Below are 20,954 nucleotides of genomic sequence, written 5' to 3'. Positions count from 1 at the left end.
AAGAAAATTTCGGTTACTACTCAATCGCCGGTCCCACTAAAAAAGGACAAAAACAATATATGGAAACATTGGTATTATAAGAAGCTATGTAAAGTATGGATGCAAAATATGGAAAGATAAGAAGCTACAATTTAATTTACGATTTTTTCACAATATTACGATTTTCAAAGAGTGAAAATCAAATGAAGAACAACTAAACCGAATTTTGACCAATAGGAGAGCACAGAAAAAACAATTATCCCTTCTCAGAAGCTAAAAATCCACGTCAAAAGCAATAAAAAATCATTTCACAATAACTAAAGAATTGCAAAAAAAAATATTTTTATTTGTTTATACTATAAAATTTATGATTTTCATAAATTATTTTATTTTAACTCATCATCAGATTGACTTTATTTACAATATTTTTCTGCGAATTTCATCCCGGTGGATATTAATAAGTGATGTTGTTAATTTAATTTTGAAATTATTACTGTTCTTTCAGCCGAACAACTGTATTAATATATAAAATATTATACTTGAATTAAATGCAACTCGTTATAAAGGAACTCTCGCAGCACTCCAGGGCCGCATTTGTACATTTATTTTTAATATATTTTTTCATCAAACGTATGTGTGTGTTGTCTATTTTTTGTTGCTGTAAACATTCGACCGACAATGAAGGTGCGCGATAGCCAAGATTGTTTCTTTTGTTGTGGGCGCGTACAAAAAGGATTCGTGATGTGTCAGCGCGTTTCGCTCCACATTTCGGCCATGGTGGACCTCCACAAGACGGTGGCGGCCATTTTGATGACATGTGTACTTTCGATGGATGATGTGGTATGTTTTGACCAATCGAAAACCTCGGGAACAGGTTGCCCCCCATTGTAGTGGGAAAACGTTGTTTTTTTTTTACTTTATTCGAGGCGGCTTCGAACCGGGAGCTTTTTTAATAATAATAATAATTTTAAATAAATTCATTCAATGAAACACACGTTAATTTAAACTGTTGGCTTGGTTTACTAGCAACTTTGACCATTGTTATGTTTTTAATTTTATAGTATAAAAATTCTTTAACAAAGTTTGATCATAAAAAACTCAGTTTCTTTTTTGCTGTAGTCCCCGCGTGTAATTTATTTACGGTCACCATCTATCAGAGTACAAATAGACGAACAACGACGACATGAAAAAAAGAACAGAACGGAAAAGAAAATAGATCAAACTCGTTGTACGTCGCCCGTCAAACTTGACCACAAAGAGTCACCGATCAAAAACAGCAAACTCACCGTCTGCCAGTCCCAACAAACAATACGGCTACTCTATTTTGTGTTACCATACATATAGAAGTTAATAACATGTATTGTATATAAATAATATTTTTTTTACCCGCACGAAAAAATCTGCGGTCATTTCACAACTCGCCCAAGGCGTAGAGAGTCATTAGAGATTCGTTCGGGACCGGTACACATTTTTTTCACTTTCAAAGATCAAAAAATCTTATTTTAACTCATCATCAGATTTTCTTTCTTTTTTAAAACAAGACCATCGTGACCTAACAGGCTACAAATGAAAAATGAATTACTAAAATTAAATGATATGAATTGGGCTAACTAAAATCAAAGCCAGCGTATTAAGAAGCTGATAAAGAATAACTCTAATAGATTTCAACTGCGAGCTTTAGACTGCCTGCCCTACAGAGTTGCAATCGCGTCCCTTATTCTTGCGTCAGCGCTTGATAACGCTTTTCTTTCATGAGAATGATAGTGAAGATAAAATAATCCCAGTGAGCTATATTATGCTTTACGAGTTTCAACTCGATCATAATGCCTATAAATATTATTTAATTAAAAAAATAATTATTGATTGATAATAATTATTTTAACTAATCTTTAATTACTTTAATAATCATTAAATCTTTTGAATTACATAAAATATATGTACCGCATTAATGTGTGACCAGTGAGGGCGGCAAAAAATTAATTTATTATTTTGCATACTTTTTGATCAGCTTTTTTGAAACATCTGAATTAAGATCAGCTGCGATTGAATTATTTCAGAAAAATGATGAAACATTTTAAATACAAAATTTTATCGAATTTATTGTATATCTATACAATAGCCAATGGAATGAATTTGATAAACATAAAGATCAATTCCGTATTGGCTTTTATTTTGTGTAGATTTGCATATAAATTAAATAACTAGTAATAAATTAACCGCACTCAACAAATAACAAATACAAAAACATTAAACGAACGTTTATCACAAAAACAAGCGACGCGCGCTTCTTTTTGTGATAAACGTTTACTGTTAATAAAGTTTGAGCCTTTCCAAAATTTTGTTTCATTCAACAAACGAATTCTGCGAATTTCGGTCATAGTAGATACAGCCGATAAACATTTTATTCACAAATGAAGGCGTAAAAGCATAGAAAGCCTTAATAAAAATGCTAGATAACCGAACGTTTCCACCGCGACGGCTTGATTTTATAGCTTTTGCCGTAGATTCTAAAGAGGGACGCATTTAATGAAATTGTGGGGGATCCTATTCTTGAAAATCGCGTTAAAATCTGTTACCAAAAATTATCATTCATCAATAATAATATACTAGACAATAGTAGGACCACATAAAGCCCTCGTTACGACTAGAAAAATAGGGTTTCACATAAATAACACGCAAGGATTCTCCGGTGCGTTGAATTAATATTTATTTGTTACGAAACGGTCGCGGGAAGCAGCATATCACCGAAAGACAAAAAGTACCGCAAGGCCACAAATTCCCGTTACACAATTCGACTTTGAAAATGTTCATCAAGCAAAGTCACTTTCTAAAGGCGTATACATATTTCTTTATTCTATGAAGCGAGGGCAACAATTTGTTGGATGATCGTGATTGATCAGCAAGCTTTGCAGCTCTAAATATGTAAGGCTGGTCTCCGATGAGAACCAGGCAAACACTCGAAATAGCAGATTCGAACCACCCGCGGACAACATACAGTCATGGACGCTCATATACTGAGAGGGACTTCATAATACGAGCACCACAGCAGAAAGAGATCAACCTCCACTATAGAATAGAACCCTAAGGATCTTCCACTGACTTCATCTCTCCGCCAGCTTCTCCACCACCGCTCGGAGAATAACAATCTTGCCAATCATAGTTTGTTACAATATGTAAATTTAACTAATAAAATTCTCACTAGTTTCCACCTGCATCTTACTGGCTGCAAAGTCACACCCCAAGGAGTTAGAATCCCGAAAAATACTATAAATTTTAATGAATTTGAAATATTAAAAACACGACCACTGAATGGCCAACTTTTGCCTCCTCCTTTAAATAGCTGAAATGACCTCCCTGATTTTAGATCTATTTTTCAGCTGAAGAAGATCTACGGAAAGGAACTGAATGTATTCGTAATACATTTATTATGATTGTAACTGCTGATGAAAATTTTAACAGCAGAATATCCCGAACTAGCTGAAATTGCTCACAAAGTTCCGCTTCTAATTTCCTTTGTTTGTTAGAAGTTTCTACTTAATTTCGCGAAGCATTGTCTTCAATTGAACCACTGATTGACAGACTCATAACCAGAAACTTCAGAGCAATATTTTTGCCGAATTATGTCCCGGTGGAATATAACTATTTTGTATGTTTAAATGCAAGTAGTTAAATTAGAACTCAGTTTTATTTATTTAGCTCATGACGAATTACCACAGCTTCTTCCCACTCTCATCAATTTTTATAAGTCATCCGTTCCAGATAGATCGCCGATCTCGGCGCCTCTGACATAACAGGTCTCGATGATTAAAGATTGATAGTTTTTCTCAGAGCCGAGATACAATAGGGTCGCCATGTTGGCGTCATGGCGCGCGCGACCTTCACGCCTCATCCGACCGGCTTCTTCTTCTTATTTCTCCTTCTTCATCGTATTCTTCTTCTTGTTCTTCTCCATTCGACTTGCCAGCGGGAAGCCTTTACGAGTGCACTGCGCCTTTTGTGCTCGCCACTCGTCGACTGTGTCCAGATTCGTAATGTTTTGACCTCGGCAATTCGTCACGTGGCTCTTTCGAAATGACACTATCGGGTGTCGTGACCCTTTGGGAGGCATTGTGCGCTTTTGAGAAAGCTTTTTATGGCGTCTAGGATCTCGGAACGTCCGTGGCCAATTGGCCGACCAAAGGATCGCCGGCGTTCTCACGTACGTCGGGAATCGTCAACATTTTTCTCCCACACTGGTGACCCCAACGAAAATCCATCTTCGAATTATGATGGACAAGATAAATTAAAATTTAACTGCAATTAATTAATCAATACTAGAGTGACTTGAAGATTTATAGATTGCTAAAAATACCTAATAATACGCGTCAGAATAATATTGTTGTATTTTATAAAATGAGACAGTAAATTATTATACAATACATATTATAAATGTATCAATTATAGATTAAATTATTTCATTACCTACAGATCTATATGAATTATTTTTAATGCAATCCATTAATTAATATGATGAGCCGTTTAGCGATTTTTTTATATTTGTACAATCAAAAACATTCTAAATCATGTTTATTTACTTAATGTATAAAAAAATATTGATTTATGATCAAGTTAATGCGATTTATGTTTTAATTTTCATATTTGATAAATTTTAAAAATAAATATATTATAAATTTTGGCATTTTGATTTATCTTATTGATTGCTTTTAATTTATCACAGTAAAATGCCAGTTAGATCACTGATGTAAATAGATATAATTTATCTCAATGATCCCATAGTAATTCTTGTATAAAATTCATTAATTTATACATAGGTACAGATGTTCGTTTACAGAGGATACTTCCGATACAGTGGATAACCCGGCGTGCTGATATATGCCTGCCATTAATCAGCATCACAGAGATGGCATCATCTCGCTGAGCTTAAGATAAAATATCTGCAATTATTTTCCTTCAATGTGTCTAAGAAAAATATCAGCACATGGCGAAGATAAATTTCAAATATTAAAATATTTTTCCTTATTCTGAATTTACTTCCACTGCGCTACCGAGTGACTTTGTAACGTTCACGGTTTTTCCGTTAAACGCGATGACCTAGCGTTTTTACGCTCGACGGATCGAATCCAGCGCCAAGAACCAACACATTCTGAGATACTTTTTTATTTTTTCGGAAAAAAATTGTTACGAGTAATCGATTATGCGCGGTGCGATTTTTGTATTATATTTAAATATCGTATGAATGTAAGAATGTCTCGCGAGTTTTTTTAGTTAAAAAATAACTTATTGCGTAATATGTTTTACAACAATCATATCAGATTTTTTTATCAAATCGTCATTTCAACGTTATCCTTAGTGTTGCTACATTTCAGTAAAATCAAATATGTTTCAATTCAACGTTAAATTTTTGACAAATAATTACATGATTTAAATTTTTCATTTTTTGTACATAGTGTATGTAGCGATTGAATTATTGAACTGATTGTAGTAAAAATTGCGTCTTGAAACAACAAATATAAAAACGTACTTCACAAAAATTTGTGACGCACACCTGTTTTTGAGATAAGCGTTAAACAATAATAAAAGATGGGCCTATCCAACATTTTGTTTCGTTCAAGGAACGAATTCTGCGAATTTTGCTCACAATAGATATTGCTGACAAACATTCTATTCATAAATGTTTTTTGAATGTGTACAAGCATTTTTTTATTGAAAATGAGTATTTCAAGATTTTAAATTTAATTCGAGATATCATAAACGAGTATTTGTTTATTGTTTATATTAGTTGAAAATTGGGCGAATAATTCGAATAATCACATATTCGATTGAGAACCCTAATAAAGACGGGATTTGAGTAAAAAAAATTCGTTCATTACCTAAAGACAACAAGGAGAATATCATTTGTTAATATGATATTAGTGACATCTTTAGCAACAGGACTAAATAAATACGCAGTATAACATTTTTTAATGAAATTAAAATAAAAAAACGTATGCAAACAAATTTGTGCACACCGTATTTACTGTGTGAAAACTTAATATTTCACAGTTAAAATAGCTTATTTTTTAATATATGCAAATTTTAAATATAAAGTTTATTTTTTACAAAAATATATAAACATACTTGCACATGTGTAAACTACTGTCTGAAACTAAAAACAAGCCTTTAAAAACTGAGAGCTTGAATAATAAGTCATATCTCTAATATAATATGAGCAATAAAATACATTCTGTATTTATTAATAGATACGGAATTGTGGTAAGCAACTTTTTTTAACCAAAAAACTTTAGTTAGCCAAATAGATAACTACGTAATATATGAGAGGTACACATTTTAAATGCACTATTGATTTTAAGTTTTAAAAATATTAAAAATGTTTTTTTTTTAAAGAGTCGTCGATTTTTCAGGTAATGGGCGAATTATTACAATATATAAAAGTAACAGTTACGCAGTTTGTGGTTTTTTAAATAATTAATTTTTACGGGAATAAGATTTTTAGAATTTTTTGAACAGTATTTTTTACTCTGTACATAATAATTATTGAATCATTGTATTTATGAGCTAAGGTTGAAATTTACGTTTCAAAAATATTTTATATTTAACACATTAAAGATTACTTTTTAATTCATTGTTTACTTAACTTGTCTAAGTAATATGTTTCTTACTATGTACCACTAGCAGTTACGCTGTTAGTTTATACAAGAAAATATATTTCAAGTTAGTGGGTTCTCTAAATAGTTACTTTTTACGAGGATAATATTCAATTATTTATTTTGGGAGAATTTAAAACAAAAATTCAGATTGTATTTTTTTATCAAAACTTTCAATTTAATTTTCAGACCAAATCGTCATCTGTTTTAGATAATAGGCGACTAACTAATCATCAGTAGCAGTTACGCTTTTATACAAGATCATTACAACGTAGTGGCTTCCCAAATAAAAACCTACAAGAGATTTAATAGATAATGTTTTTTTGTCAGAATATAATAATTATTGAGTAATAGGATTAATGACCTTAAGTCTCAATTAACGTTTAAAAAATGTTTGTAAAATGTAATTAAACTCATATTTGAAGCTACTTTTAAAAGAACAGTTTCAGTTTCAAACTTTTAAAAAAAAAATTCTTATCACATACATCACAAATATTTTTAGATCAAATTTCCTAGAATTATTATTATTTTTACAGAGCCCTCATCTGTTCTAGATAATAAGCGACTTTCTTTGTAACACTAGCAGTTACATAGTTTGCTTACCAGTGAATATACTACAAGTAAGTGGTTGCCCAATTAATTATCTTCTATAAGAATAAGAACATATAATTTAGTTCTGGAAATTTTTATCGAAACTTTTAACCCAAATTTCCTAAAATAATTTTTATTTTTAAAAAGTTGTCCTCTGTTAGTTTATAACAACAAAATTAGATTATAACTTAGTGGCTTTCCAAATAATTACTTTTCACAAGAAAGTTATTTGTGAGATTTTTTTATCGGAACATATATTAGGAGCTATTTTTAAACGCACTATTTATTTATTTTTAAATATTCGAAATGCTTTTCTAAGCACATTTTCCCAAAATGAGTCTAATTTTTAATATTTGTTTCAAACAATAATCGACTAAATATTTAACAGTTACATAGTTATATAGATTACTATGTTATTAGTTTTTCAAATATTTACTTTCAGAATAATAATTAATCATTTAAGTGTTTTTTAAATTTAACCATTGGATTTATGGTTAAATTTTCAGTATTTGGCAGTGCTACATTCAATGATAATATAGTTGTTCTTAAAACGATTTTTAATGAATACCTATTATTTAGAAAATGTGAGATTTTCACAGCCTAATTTAGTTAACCAATTATAATTAAACATCGTTCAATGGAACTAAAAGCATTAATTCTTAGCTCCATTTAAATTAATCACATTCATGAGATAATCCAAAAGATCATGGAAAAATACATAAAAAATTACATAGAGATGATTGATTAAAATTTATATAAATAAGCTATTATTATTAATAATAATTTACATGTGTTACAACGGTGTAACAATCAGCACCTACAAGTAGGCATTGCTACAACACAAAATTATGCTTATTATAGTTAAAAATCGAGCCTGTTTCTTTGAATTATATCAATCAGGCTCTTAAAAATAAACAAATTTTCCAAAAAACGAAGATCTTGCGCACACATACACACGCCGGGGTGCGTTAATTACGGCCGTGTATTGTTTCTGTACAAAGTGTTCCCAACACTGCGGCCCGCCGATGATTAATGCGATGTTCTCGCGTTGGCAGCCGCCGAACATTTTGTATGGCCGGCGGGGGTCCCCGCAAATGATGAATACATTATGGCCCGCGGCCTGGAACTGAGGTCAACGAGACCCCCGTACGCCAACCCGACCGACATTGTCTCGAGAGGATAAAGGATTAGGGATCGATACTTTTTTTTACTCGACCATAAATATAAATCGGTTTTGACAGTGTGGTTTTCGGTTTGTTATCTATGACTTTCAAACTATGGTTTTGTTTTTGTTCAGTGCGGTTGTTATTGATGTGCTTTTTCGGAGGAGTGTTGCCTGTGCCGGAAAAAGCGTTTAATCAAGCTGTCGTTAAGGTGTGTCAAATATAGCGTCGCTCGAGTGTCTATTCGTCAAACTTTTCATCAAAGGAAAGTAAGTGTCTATTTAGAGATTTCTATATAAGGTTAGTAGAAATATAAACTGGAAGCAAAATCTCCATCGTTTCTTATATGAATAATTTTAAACTCCTATTTTTCTTTAAGCGTGCCTAGAACTAGCTTTTCCTACGTGACATACATACGTCCAGATAATTCAAGTAGTACTATTTTTTATTTATTTTAGATAATTCTCTAATATTGTAACTACATTGTTTCTTTAATCTCTCCAAAAGACAGAGCAACTACTTTAGCACAATTTATATCCAGAACTACAATATATTTATTACGATGCGTTTTAATGCGAAACGCCATTATTATTTGAACTAATATAGTGAAGTAGGTACATCAAATTTAATTTCATGCTTTTTCTACACATATTCATTGAAAATTTTAAATTTATATCGAACGTGAAATGTATTTCCGAATCTACAAACAGAAAAATTAGAGGCAAATTATCAAAAAAAAATACATTAGTATTAAAAATGTTGTTATAAAAAATTCCCGATTAAAAATATAATTTATTTAGAATGAGTCACTAAAGAACTCAAAATATCACTGAATTAAATATTATTTAAATAATTATTTTTATAAGAAATGACATGTTAACCACGTGGATTCACCAGCAGACACTAGCAAAAATACTGTATTGTCTAATAAATAAATAAAAAGGCCATTTTTAAATAGAAGTTTACCCCTATTTTATTGAGTACGTAACCTATTTATTATTCATGCTCTTAGTTTAAAAAATGTTATTTTTACTATTTAATTCTCCAAAAATCCAAAAAGAAATATTCTTATCCTTGTAAAAATAATTATTTAGAAAACCATCAACTTGTAATACGTACAGCGTAACTTTTAGTATACTATTATTTGGAACAGATTTCAAATCATTAAAAATAATAATAAATTTGGGAAATTTGATCTGAAAATATTTATATTTTTAAATTTAAAATAAGCACTGCATTTAAAAGTAGTCCTCAATATGTGTTTAATTACATTTCACAAATATTTTTAAAAAGTAAATTGCAACTTAATGTCATAAATCCAATGATTCAATATTTTTTCATTTTTATCCTCATAAAAAGTAATTATTTGAAAAATCACTGTTTATGTTTAATATGTTTTTAATGAATCAGAAAAAAGTGGGAACTGATACACATTTTTCTGACCAAATTCAAAGGGGGACGACTGCCCCCCTCAAATGACGTTCCTGTCTTTCACTTGACTTCGCCGCTAACTGTATATAAATATAAGTTATTACAGCTCTTCCGGCGTCTAACTAGCTTAATAAGTCACAATACTCCGAATCCAAACCATAAAATAGCATATTTACAATAAATAATAACAAAAAAAATATTTTAAATAAATAAAAATGACTCGTCGTCCGACGACAACGAGCGGCGGTACACACGCGCGTTTACTAAAAGCACAATAGCTGCATGCGTCGTTCATTACAATCTTCTTCATAATTGACTATGCTGTGTTAAAACAGCCAACAAAATAATCATATAAATATATAAATCAGAATATAATCACACACACAAAAATCTATAATAGATTTGTTTATATGTCGCGGCTTATTTCAGAACGTTGCACATAAATAAATATTTGTATATTAAATTAATATTATTTTATTTAATCTAACGTTGTAACCTGATAGGCGTAAGCCCAAAGCTTTACAACAGGGTAAATCTGTACCAATTGAGTAAGTCAATCGGATGTAATGAATACCTACAAGTAAGTATTAACCACTAGACTGAAAGTCAGTGAATCGGTGACATCTATATTAATAAATATAAATTATTTTGTGTAATATAATTTTTAACTAATAGATGTCACTGGTTTTTTAATTATAGAACATTTTTTGAAATAAAAATTCGAGTGCCACTGCTGGGGCTCGAACCCGCCACCTCAGAGTTATTAGTTTGAGACATTACGGACTACGCTATTTCTATTATTATTTTAATTTTCATGTCAACAAAGTATTGTTTATATGACAGATTTAAGCTATTTTTTTAAATAGCACTACTGTTGAAAATTAAAAAAATGATTTAATTTAAAAATTCGTACTAGGATATATAGTAGTCTTGCAAAATTCAGAATAGTGTATATAAATTGAAATATATATATATACAAATATATTATCAATTAAATTATTTAATTAATTCAATTCCAGTATCATTATAATTATTCAATTATATTATCAATTAATAAATATAATATAGTTATTTAAATGTAAATTTAATAGTAATAGTTCCATATTTATATTTAAAATATAATATAAACTCACTAATTTGTGAATTTGAATAATAAAATATCAATGAATGAAAATTTTAATTAATAAGAATCGGTTATTAATTTATCATATATGTATATATATATATATAATATTTAATAACAAAATACAAAATCTCAACTTTGTTTTACATATACATACATATGTATGTGTGTATATATAATTCTTATATAAAGAAAATATCAAAGAACAAGAAGAAGACTGAGAGTTGAGCAAGATCGTTCTTACGTATAGAGCTGGTCGAGCCCTAAGGTTCACCGCAGGGGTTTCAACTAATTGGCCTCCGAGCGGCCGTGTGAACTGGCCCGCGGTCCCCCTCACCGCGCCCCTGATACCCAGCACGAGACTGGAGCGATCGTCAATCTTTTCACATAAATTACATCCATATCTTAGTACATACACACATATCTGCTATAAAGATAAATAGCGAACATTTATTCAACACCATTATCAATTTTAATCTTAGAACTGGAATAAGTTTATTATTCACCTACAATTTTCAGCAATATTGGAAGCATAGTTTGTGTTTGACAAACAAGTATTAACGACGCATTTTATCACGCTTGGTGATTTATTTATTTTAAAAATGGGTGATGTGTTTATTTGAACACAAAAATATGAATTTTTAACATAACTGTGTTGCAAAAATTTTGTCGTACATTGTAAATAATTTTAGGGACAATCAACCTTTTTCGAGGTTCGATCGCCAGCGAATCGCCGAGGAAAGTCCTTAGCGCAATGCACGTCAATAAATCGTGATGATTGATGACGGTCGAGTTTCCTTCCAGAAGTCATTACAACCGAATTGTTTTACGATCGGATGAAGAAAAATTAAGAGTTCGACCCTGGCATGTCTGTATCGAGCCGCGACCTCTGATCCGGCACGATTCGTGCACGCAAATATGGTAACCAAAGCAGATATTTCCAAGCAGATATTTACAATAAATATAATCCAAATAAGTATCACCGTTTATTTAAAGTGAAAAAAGGTCGTTAAAGGGTTAAAATGTCAATAAAAACAATTTGTCGCAATAAAACTCATTCAACGCATCGCTTTATTCCAGCAGTTGCAAAATTCAATTAAAAATGGCAATAAAAGTTCACATAAATTTACTAATAAATTTCGTCTTAAAAAATCAGGTATTTTCAATCTTAAAATAGTGATAAAATTTAATAATATTAAAGGCATTTAAAACTATGTTCTAAGAATAAAACGAGACATATCTTACAGAAAATAGCATCAAAAGCTTATTTTATAATTTTTCTTAAAAAAAATATGACAGTGATATAAATTATTCATTTGAAATTCATATTACTGTATGTAACTAAAATACAAGAAATTTGACATTCATGTATATATGTTGGGCAAAAAAATTACCCGACTAAAATAAATTATTGTTTTTTAATTCTGGATTACTTTTAATAGCGCATATAATATTTATACACAAGAAAATAAAAATAATATAAATTAGAAAGTAATAAAAAATATATATATTTGTGTCGGCTATTAAATAAAACAAAGTTGAAAGCTTAAAAGAATAAAATTAAGGTTACTTTTAAATGCCCATATATTTTAATGAATTTTGAATTATCATTTTTTAATTAGATATGAATTATATACATTTAAATTCAATAAAATATAAATTTTAACATTAATTCAATTATCGTTTAAATGACTTAAATAAATGTTTTTTTATAAATTAAGGACTATTTTTAAATACCCTTATATCATTTTTAATGCATTAAATATGCAATACTATATATGTACATTTAAATGTAATAAAATAAAGTAAATTAAAATTTCAACAATAAGAATTAAATGGCTAAAATAAATAGGGTTTTTTAATTGAGGGCTTCTCTTAAATGCCCATATATTACTTTTTATGTATTTATTATGAAACATATACATTTAAATGTAATAAAATAAATTAAATATAAATTTCGACATCAACATAAATTTAAAGGATAAAATATTTTTTTTAATTAAGGGATACTCTTATATGCTTATATATCAATTTTAATAAATTAAATATGAACTATATACATTTATATATATTAAAATGCATAAATTTCCATATTAATTAAATAAAAACAATGTTAAGAATCTATCAATTTAATTGCTAAGATAAACGATTTTTTCCTAAATTTAGGGCTACTCTTAAATGCCCATATGTCAATTTTAATGAATTAAATATAAAATAAATACACGAAAAAATCTAGGTTAATTCAATATAAGCAATGTTAGGAATTAAATGACTAAAATATTTTTTTAATTCAGGGCTACCTTTAAATGCCCACATTGTCATTTATACGTGATAAAATAAATTTAATATATAGATCATTAACAATGTTGAAAATCTGAAAATTAAACTGACTAAATATGTTTTAAATTCAGAGCTACTTTAAAGTGCACATATATAAGCTTTTATTATTGTTTATATTTTAATTAAATATAAATACAAACAGTAAATAAATAAATTATTAAAATAAATTGAATATATAAATTTCGTCAAGTAAATTCAGGACTTAAACAATATTTAAAATTAGGGCCTATTTTTAAATTTCCATGTATTAATTTCATTTATATGAAAATTAGGATATATTTAATATATTTACATCAATGATAAAATGTACATTTTACTGCGGTAATTTAAAGCAACCAATAAAATAAGTCAAAAGTTTACTATAAAAAATATTAAAATAAATTATAGTAACTAAAACATAAATAAATAAGCAATAAATATTTTCACTCCAAAATAAAAATATAATATAATACCATCTGATTTTATAAAATATAACAATATTATTCTCGCACTACATGATTGATTGCGTGCATTTTGAAGTCAGTTTTTTTAATTACATACAAACATTTATACAATCATAAATATTTTGCTTTAAATTAATAGAATTGAATATGGATGCATTATGAACTATTAATAAACATAGAAGCATTATTTACTCTTCGTTGAATTTTTAACGTATCAGTAACGTGTAATATGCAACTATTAATATGCAAAAAATAAATATATAGTCAATAATAGTAAAAATATACATTTTTCACGCATTACTACTATGAACGAATACAATCAGATATCAGACACGTGAATTCACGTAGGTAATACATACATATACCTATAAAACCTAGAACAGAAAGGGGATGGAGATGGGGGGTGTATGCGAACACCCACTGTTATTATATATCAAGTATTATATATAAGTATATATAATATATACGCGTAGAATAGATATCGAATGTATAGTATTATATACCACACAATACTTTCAGGTTTAGTATAAGAAAATATATATTTTTACTGTTGTAAATATTTTTTAATAATAAAAGCAATTGTAATCGATAAGGGAGCAAAAATCAATCACAAACTCGTGTAGTACGCCGTAATAAAAATCAAGAGCGATCAATAAAAAACCTAAGAAACGGCTCTCGATAATAAAGCGATAAAGTTTGCATTAAAGTTTCCATTATTATTGTATATCAAAAACAATTTTAGCTTCTCCGATTTCAGCGTGAAAACGTCGTAAAATTCGGCCGTAACCTGTTTTCTTTATTGTTATTATTATTTATATTATAATATATAATACATAATGTAAATTGAGTAATCGGCGAGACGAACTCGGCTTCCGACGCGTGTGATATTTGATTGAGATATTTTTTGGTGAAAATGTGTAATGTGAAATCCGATACGGCATTCATAGAGTGAGATAAAAAAAATATTTTTTTATGATAATATAAAATTATCTACCTCATCACATGGATGAGAATTGATTCGTTGGCGTATTGAAATAAAGACAATTAAATATGTTTGCTATTAAAATATGTTATAGATTGATTTAATTTTTTTTTTTTTAAAACACTAATATTATTTTTACTTGCATTTTATGTATGATGATATAGTTTTAAAAACTAACTTTTAGACTACTACTACTAGACTATAATATTTACGAATTTATGAAATAAAAATAATAAAAAAAATAGTATTTTTTATGCAATATGCAATTTTTCATGGTTTTGTTAATGTAACAGCTATCTACTAGAATTAAACTTAATTACAATCGGCCAAGTTATATAGCGTGAGAATAATATTGGTGTATGTTATACAACTAGACAGCAGCAAAATATATTATTTGTTTACAAATTTTTAGGTAACAATGACATAAAAAAAGCAACAATCAAAGGCCGCAAAAATTAGGTAGATTTATGTGTAATACATTTGCTGTTCAAACCTAAACCTAAACGAATTAACCAAACTCAACTTGACCCCATTGAAAGTATTAAAACTAACTATAATGTTTTTTAACTTTCATCAGATTAACAGTAAATGAACTTTTGTAGAGAATGAGGTATTTTATGCTGCTCGAAAACAGCTAAAATATGTAGAAACAGCAAGTAAAAAATGTATTTTTTAATATATTTTTTTAAGCTAAATATATAATAATTTACGGTGAGAATATATAATTTATGGCCTAGTAGTTAAATTATATTTTCGCTGAAATTCATTTCACTGAAATAGTTAGTGAAAATATATTTATTTATACTCAAATATAATATCACTGAATAATACACATTCACTGTAACATATATATTATACATTAAAACACAAATCAAAAATGTAATTACTGTTATTTTTGTAAAAAAAAATGCGGTATTTTTATGCTCCTCAAAAGTAGCTAAAATATGTAGAAACAGCAAGTGAAAAATGTGTAACTACACATGTTTTTTTTGCTAAATATATAATAATTTATAGCCTAGTTGTTAAATTATATTTTTATTAGTAAGAAATATACATACCGATGAAAATGTATTCGGATATGATTTCATTGAAACAGTTAGTGAAAATATATTTATACTAAAATATAACATCACTGAAAAATACACATTCACTGTAGCATATATTTTACATTAAAACACAAAGCAAGAATGTGACAACTGATATTAACAGCAAGTGAAAAATGCGTTAACTGCACATGTTTTTTTATACGAAATATACAATTTACGACCTACTAGTTAAATTATATTTTCGCTAGTAAAAATATATAATCCGGTAAAAATGTGTTTGGATATCATTTCACTGAAACAGTTAGTGAAAATATATTTATACTTCAAAAACATAACTGAAAAATACACATTCACCGTAACATATATTTTACATTAAAACACAAATCAAAAATGTGATAACTGATATTTTTGTAAAAAAATTAGGTATTTTCATGCTTCTCAAAAACAGCTAAAATATGTAGAAACAGCATGTATGTTTTGAAATGTATGTTTTTTTAATCTAAATATGTATATAATTTACAAGAATATATAACTTACGACCTATCAGTTAAATTTGCTAGTAGAAATATACATACCGATGAAAATGTATTCGGATATGAAACAGGGAAAATATATTTATACCAAAATATAACTTCACTGAAAAATACACATTCACTGTAACATATATTGTACAATAAAACACAAAACAATAACTGATTATTTTGTAGATTTTTTATAAATCTTGTGTTGCAACATGACTAATGCGCTACTACGGGGTAGTCACAATCAACAACTACTAAATATGTAGTGAGACGCCAGACTGAAATCAAACTCTGTAAATCAGTGAAATAATTATAAACCACTATTGCAGCTTACTATACATGGTCTAAGGAAACTATATATTTCTTTGAAAACCCTATACGATAGTGATTGAAAAACACTATCAGGTATTAGTCATCACCGGTTTATCGTGCCAAAATACAAAATATCTGATTGAGAGTTTATTCCTTTTAAAACAGAGGGATCGATCCCTATTAATACTCGTTCTCAAAATTCGTCCTCCGGTTTTTGCACCATTGAACAAATCGAATATTAAAACGGAACGTAAAAATGCTATCGTACGCGAAATTTTATGACGTCATCGATCGGTGTATGCGTGCGTTGGCGCAGATTAAGTTTTGAGAGGCACTTTGATGTACGCTTCCCAAACTGTGTGTGACGAATTTTTAAATTATGGAGACGCGCCCACTAAAACGAATAAATTGTGAATACTATTAAAATATTAGACATTATGAGGTAATAATGACAGAATTTACTGTTTTGGGAAGTGTCATTTTCACTTCGAACGGATGAGAAACGGTGTTAACCTTTTAGAATTAAGAAATAGAAATTGATTTTTTGGCATATTTTATTAATTTTGTGTGGTTTTTGATTGACTACAGAAAAAATGCAAATATAAATATATAATGATTACATTACGTAGTATTATTTGTTTATTTAGTATTTTCGATTTTACGAACGGAAATTGCAACACATGACGAATATTTTATTTTTCTAGCCCACATGGGAGTTCACCAGTGGGGCACTCTATAGCCAGTAGCTAAAAATCGGCAATCATCAACGGATTGTCAACACCACCCCTCTAGTTTCTAGAACGTTTTTTAAGCTCCCATATATTATATATGTTTTCTATGGTTTGTGATAATAACATGCACCCAGAAAGTAAGCAATAATGCTTTTAATAGAAGGCAAAATGTTCCACTCAGGCTTTCAGACCACAGTCCTCAAAACTTTGGCCATCCCTGAAATATTATATGACATTTCATCGGACTTATTTACACAACAGAAATAATCATCAAAATCAACGCAGCGTTAAAAAAATATTAAAAATGTACTGCTCCACACAAAAATAAAATAAATAAACTCAAATAATAATAATAATGCGCGTTTCCAGACTTGTTTTCGTCCCTATACATAGGTATGCGTTTTCGGCATACACATACACATTCACTGGTCTGGAGGCGTATCTCTTGTCGGTCGGGTTTGGGGTGTAGTTGTCGCAGCAGCGGATGGGTCGAGTGAGTGTACGCGGCGCGAAATGAGTTTTTATCAGGAGTTCCTCCATTGCCCGGGTATTCGCACAGGGGCGCACTCGCCCCGGGGATTCTCACGTTAATATAAATATTTGGATTAATTTACCCCGACGGGCGATGTTTCGACGTGATCGGCGGCGTCGGTGTGTAATTTCGGATTATGGTTGTGTGTGTGGTTGGTAGAAAAAATCTCGGTATAGGCAATCAAACACAAAAAAATATTTCATATAAAAATATGAACTTAATAGCTTATAGAAACACAACTATTTTGCAGTTTTAAATAACAAAAATAAAATAAAATAGCAAGATATGATTTTTTCATATGATGCGTTGAGAATATTTGGGGCGAACTCAACAAATCCATGTTTTAGTGCCATTAATTATCAATGTCGGGTAATTGAGTAGTGGGAGTATTTTATTTATTCTATAAAAAGTGCTACTCTTTACCAACCCTTTGTTTTGAAATTGTTATGTTACAATTGACGGGTATATATAATATGTACATAAATATATATATTTATCTTTATTAAACATATTTTTTTTTTAATTTTTAATTGACAAATACTGAAAAATAACAGTAATAGTAAATTGATTTACAGATCGTTTTAAAATGATTGGTTATCATAGTTTTTAGAGAAAATAATATTTAATATTAATTTAAGAAAATTGAATGTCTATATAATTTTAGAACGAATATATAGTTTTTAGGTACATATATCACTATGATTTATATTTTTTTAAATATTTTTATCCTAAAAAAATTACTGATTTTTTAACTAAAATTTGTTTTGTGATTGTATTTGTTAAACATTGTTAATTATAAATCACTTAACAGGTATTTTTAAATATGAATGTTTTTGTGAAAGTCAAATATTCAATTATTGATATGCGATACTATAGATTCTCATTTAAAACCTTACATTTTAAAAGGAACATATTGAAACAGCATTTATTTTGAAATCGCGTTGGACTGTGCCCATAAAATCCTACGACTTGTCAAATACGATTTTCGAACTAACGAGGGTCGCTTTTGGTAATTAAAAAGCGGTGGAAAGACGACACCATTGCTGCCAACCGCCACGGGCGAACGAGCGCGAAACTCGGCGTTTTATGACCAATAAAACCTGGATCGCGCGAAAAGAGTCGCACACTTTGCCCCCAGAGTTCGACCCTGGCCAATAACCAGAGACGTACGCGGCAAGAAAAAATAAAATAATTTTAATTTTAAACAACATAATCGCTTCCAATAACTCAAATTGCATTTAGCCTTTCACACTTTAGTGTGACATTGCATGAGAATGATTTCTCTAAGAATATATAGTGAATGTTAAACATAATCTTATGACCTCAGAGAATCTGAAGACTTGAGGTGAGATTAGAGTTTGACGGCTCACTATTTATAGTTGCATAATTTATTTAAAATAAAAATGTTTATGTAAGTTTCAATAACCTTTTGAATGTCCGAGAGCCGCCAAAGGATATACTCATCAAAACGCCTCAAATTTACGACACAGACAGAACATGTCCTTGTGCCTTTTGCACATATTTCACAGCCGCAACAGAACAGAACAATCGAAACCGCAAAGGGTTGCGTAAACGAAAGCGCGCACTTTGTTGTTTCACTTAGCCCTCCTACAGAGGTATCTACGTACCTCTGATACTGTGAAGATCGATAGTGCACGCGAACGAGCAACTGGCGGCTTGCGAGCCACATTTTAAATCTGAATAAAAATAGTAAAGGCCTTCATGCACGTACATAAAATGTGTATTAAAAAGGCTAAGATACATAAACGTTTATAAGAAAGACGCGACTCCGAAAAAATGGTATTACAATACGCAATATTTTAAAGAAAAATTGTCAGTAACAAAAGGAAGTAACCCTTTCTGGTCAATTTTTATTTATAATATGTGAAACAATATATAAGTACGAATATAAAATGCAATGTAATTTACCGCTCATTTCCGTCTTGGGACGCAGTATCACTTGACCTGAAAGGGTTAAAAAACAAATCTCATCAAGTCGTCACAATACAATTTTATTATAGTAACATAATATCAGCGAAATGGCTAATAGTGCACAACACTTTTATTATAAGGTGAATAATTCGACTCTGTACGACTTTTTTTTACCAATAAAGTACTTAAAAGTATTATTCAAAATATTCTAAATATCTGTATATACATATAGTTTTTTATTGCGATATTTAGGACACACTAAACAACGAAATAAAATCTTATATAATTTATATTTAAATACTTTAGAGTCAGTTAACTAAAATACATATAACCGATAAACCACAGGGCAGAATTCGTGATGATCGCATGTTAAGCGCTGCTTTTGTACACTGACTGCTAAAAATAAATACACTATATTTTACACGATTTAGTCAAACTACTATTGAATTTTATGAATATCTAAATAATATGTTTAGACACCTAATTCTTATTCTTACAATACAATACACAAAACTTGCTTTTATTTTATTTAAATTCTCATTCTTTGAAACGCATCATTATATTTATATTTAATCCAAGTCCTACAAGTTAATACATTTAAAAATGGGAAATATTTGCATTGATCAACGCAAAAATTTATTCAAGAGATAGTGCCAGTTGTAGCACGCTAATTTTACTCAATTTACAATAAACTAGAAGCAACTAGAAATCAAAGATGAGCTATCAATTCTACAATCCGTACGATTTTACTATCTCACTAAAACAACTTTTAGGTAAATTAAAACAATATAAAGTAATCCTAAAAATATGAAAAAGAAAAAATACGTTCATTGAGTTTGTAATGCTTGTACTATAATTCTCAAAGTTTTTAGTCCGTCTCACTAAAAATTCACAAATAGAACACTAGCGATATGAACTTTTTATACATTCGTTAACAGACATTCCAATCACATAAGTTTCATTAGTTTGGCTCATTTTATTAAATATTCAACTAACGTAAAAATTGATTTAAGAGATGATGCCTGTTGCAGCACGTTTATTTTTTTAATTTGCAAAATAGTAAACGAAAGAGAAACAACCAATCATATGCAATAATTATCTATTGTAATTTCAAAAAATTCACGAATGGAACACAAGAGTAGTTTCTTTATACCCGTTTATTATCTTGTAAATTGAGTAAAATA

At 29.3% G+C, this 20,954-nt stretch overlaps 1 protein-coding gene across 5 annotated transcripts in view; it reads right to left on the bottom strand.

Annotated features, from left to right (window-relative positions):
* The window catches only part of Lim1 (LIM homeobox 1), an 80,698-nt gene that overhangs the window by 44,380 nt on the left and 15,364 nt on the right, over positions 1 to 20,954 (bottom strand). For 3 of the 5 annotated variants that reach the window (XM_088196981.1, XM_088196979.1, XM_088196982.1), the window contains exon 4: positions 19,768 to 19,803. The exons of the other annotated variants lie outside the window; for them this stretch is intronic. In XM_088196981.1, coding sequence (XP_088053107.1) covers positions 19,768 to 19,803 — 36 coding nt within the window. The remainder of the gene's footprint in view (positions 1 to 19,767; positions 19,804 to 20,954) is intronic. 5 annotated transcript variants of the gene reach the window in all.

This window comes from Plectrocnemia conspersa, unplaced genomic scaffold, assembly GCF_051122295.1.
Source record: "Plectrocnemia conspersa isolate PC_06_02 unplaced genomic scaffold, ASM5112229v1 ptg000011l, whole genome shotgun sequence".
Taxonomy (NCBI): Eukaryota; Metazoa; Arthropoda; class Insecta; order Trichoptera; family Polycentropodidae; genus Plectrocnemia; species Plectrocnemia conspersa.
The sequence above is the reverse complement of the archived record's forward strand: the minus strand, read 5'-3'. Positions and strand labels throughout refer to the sequence as shown.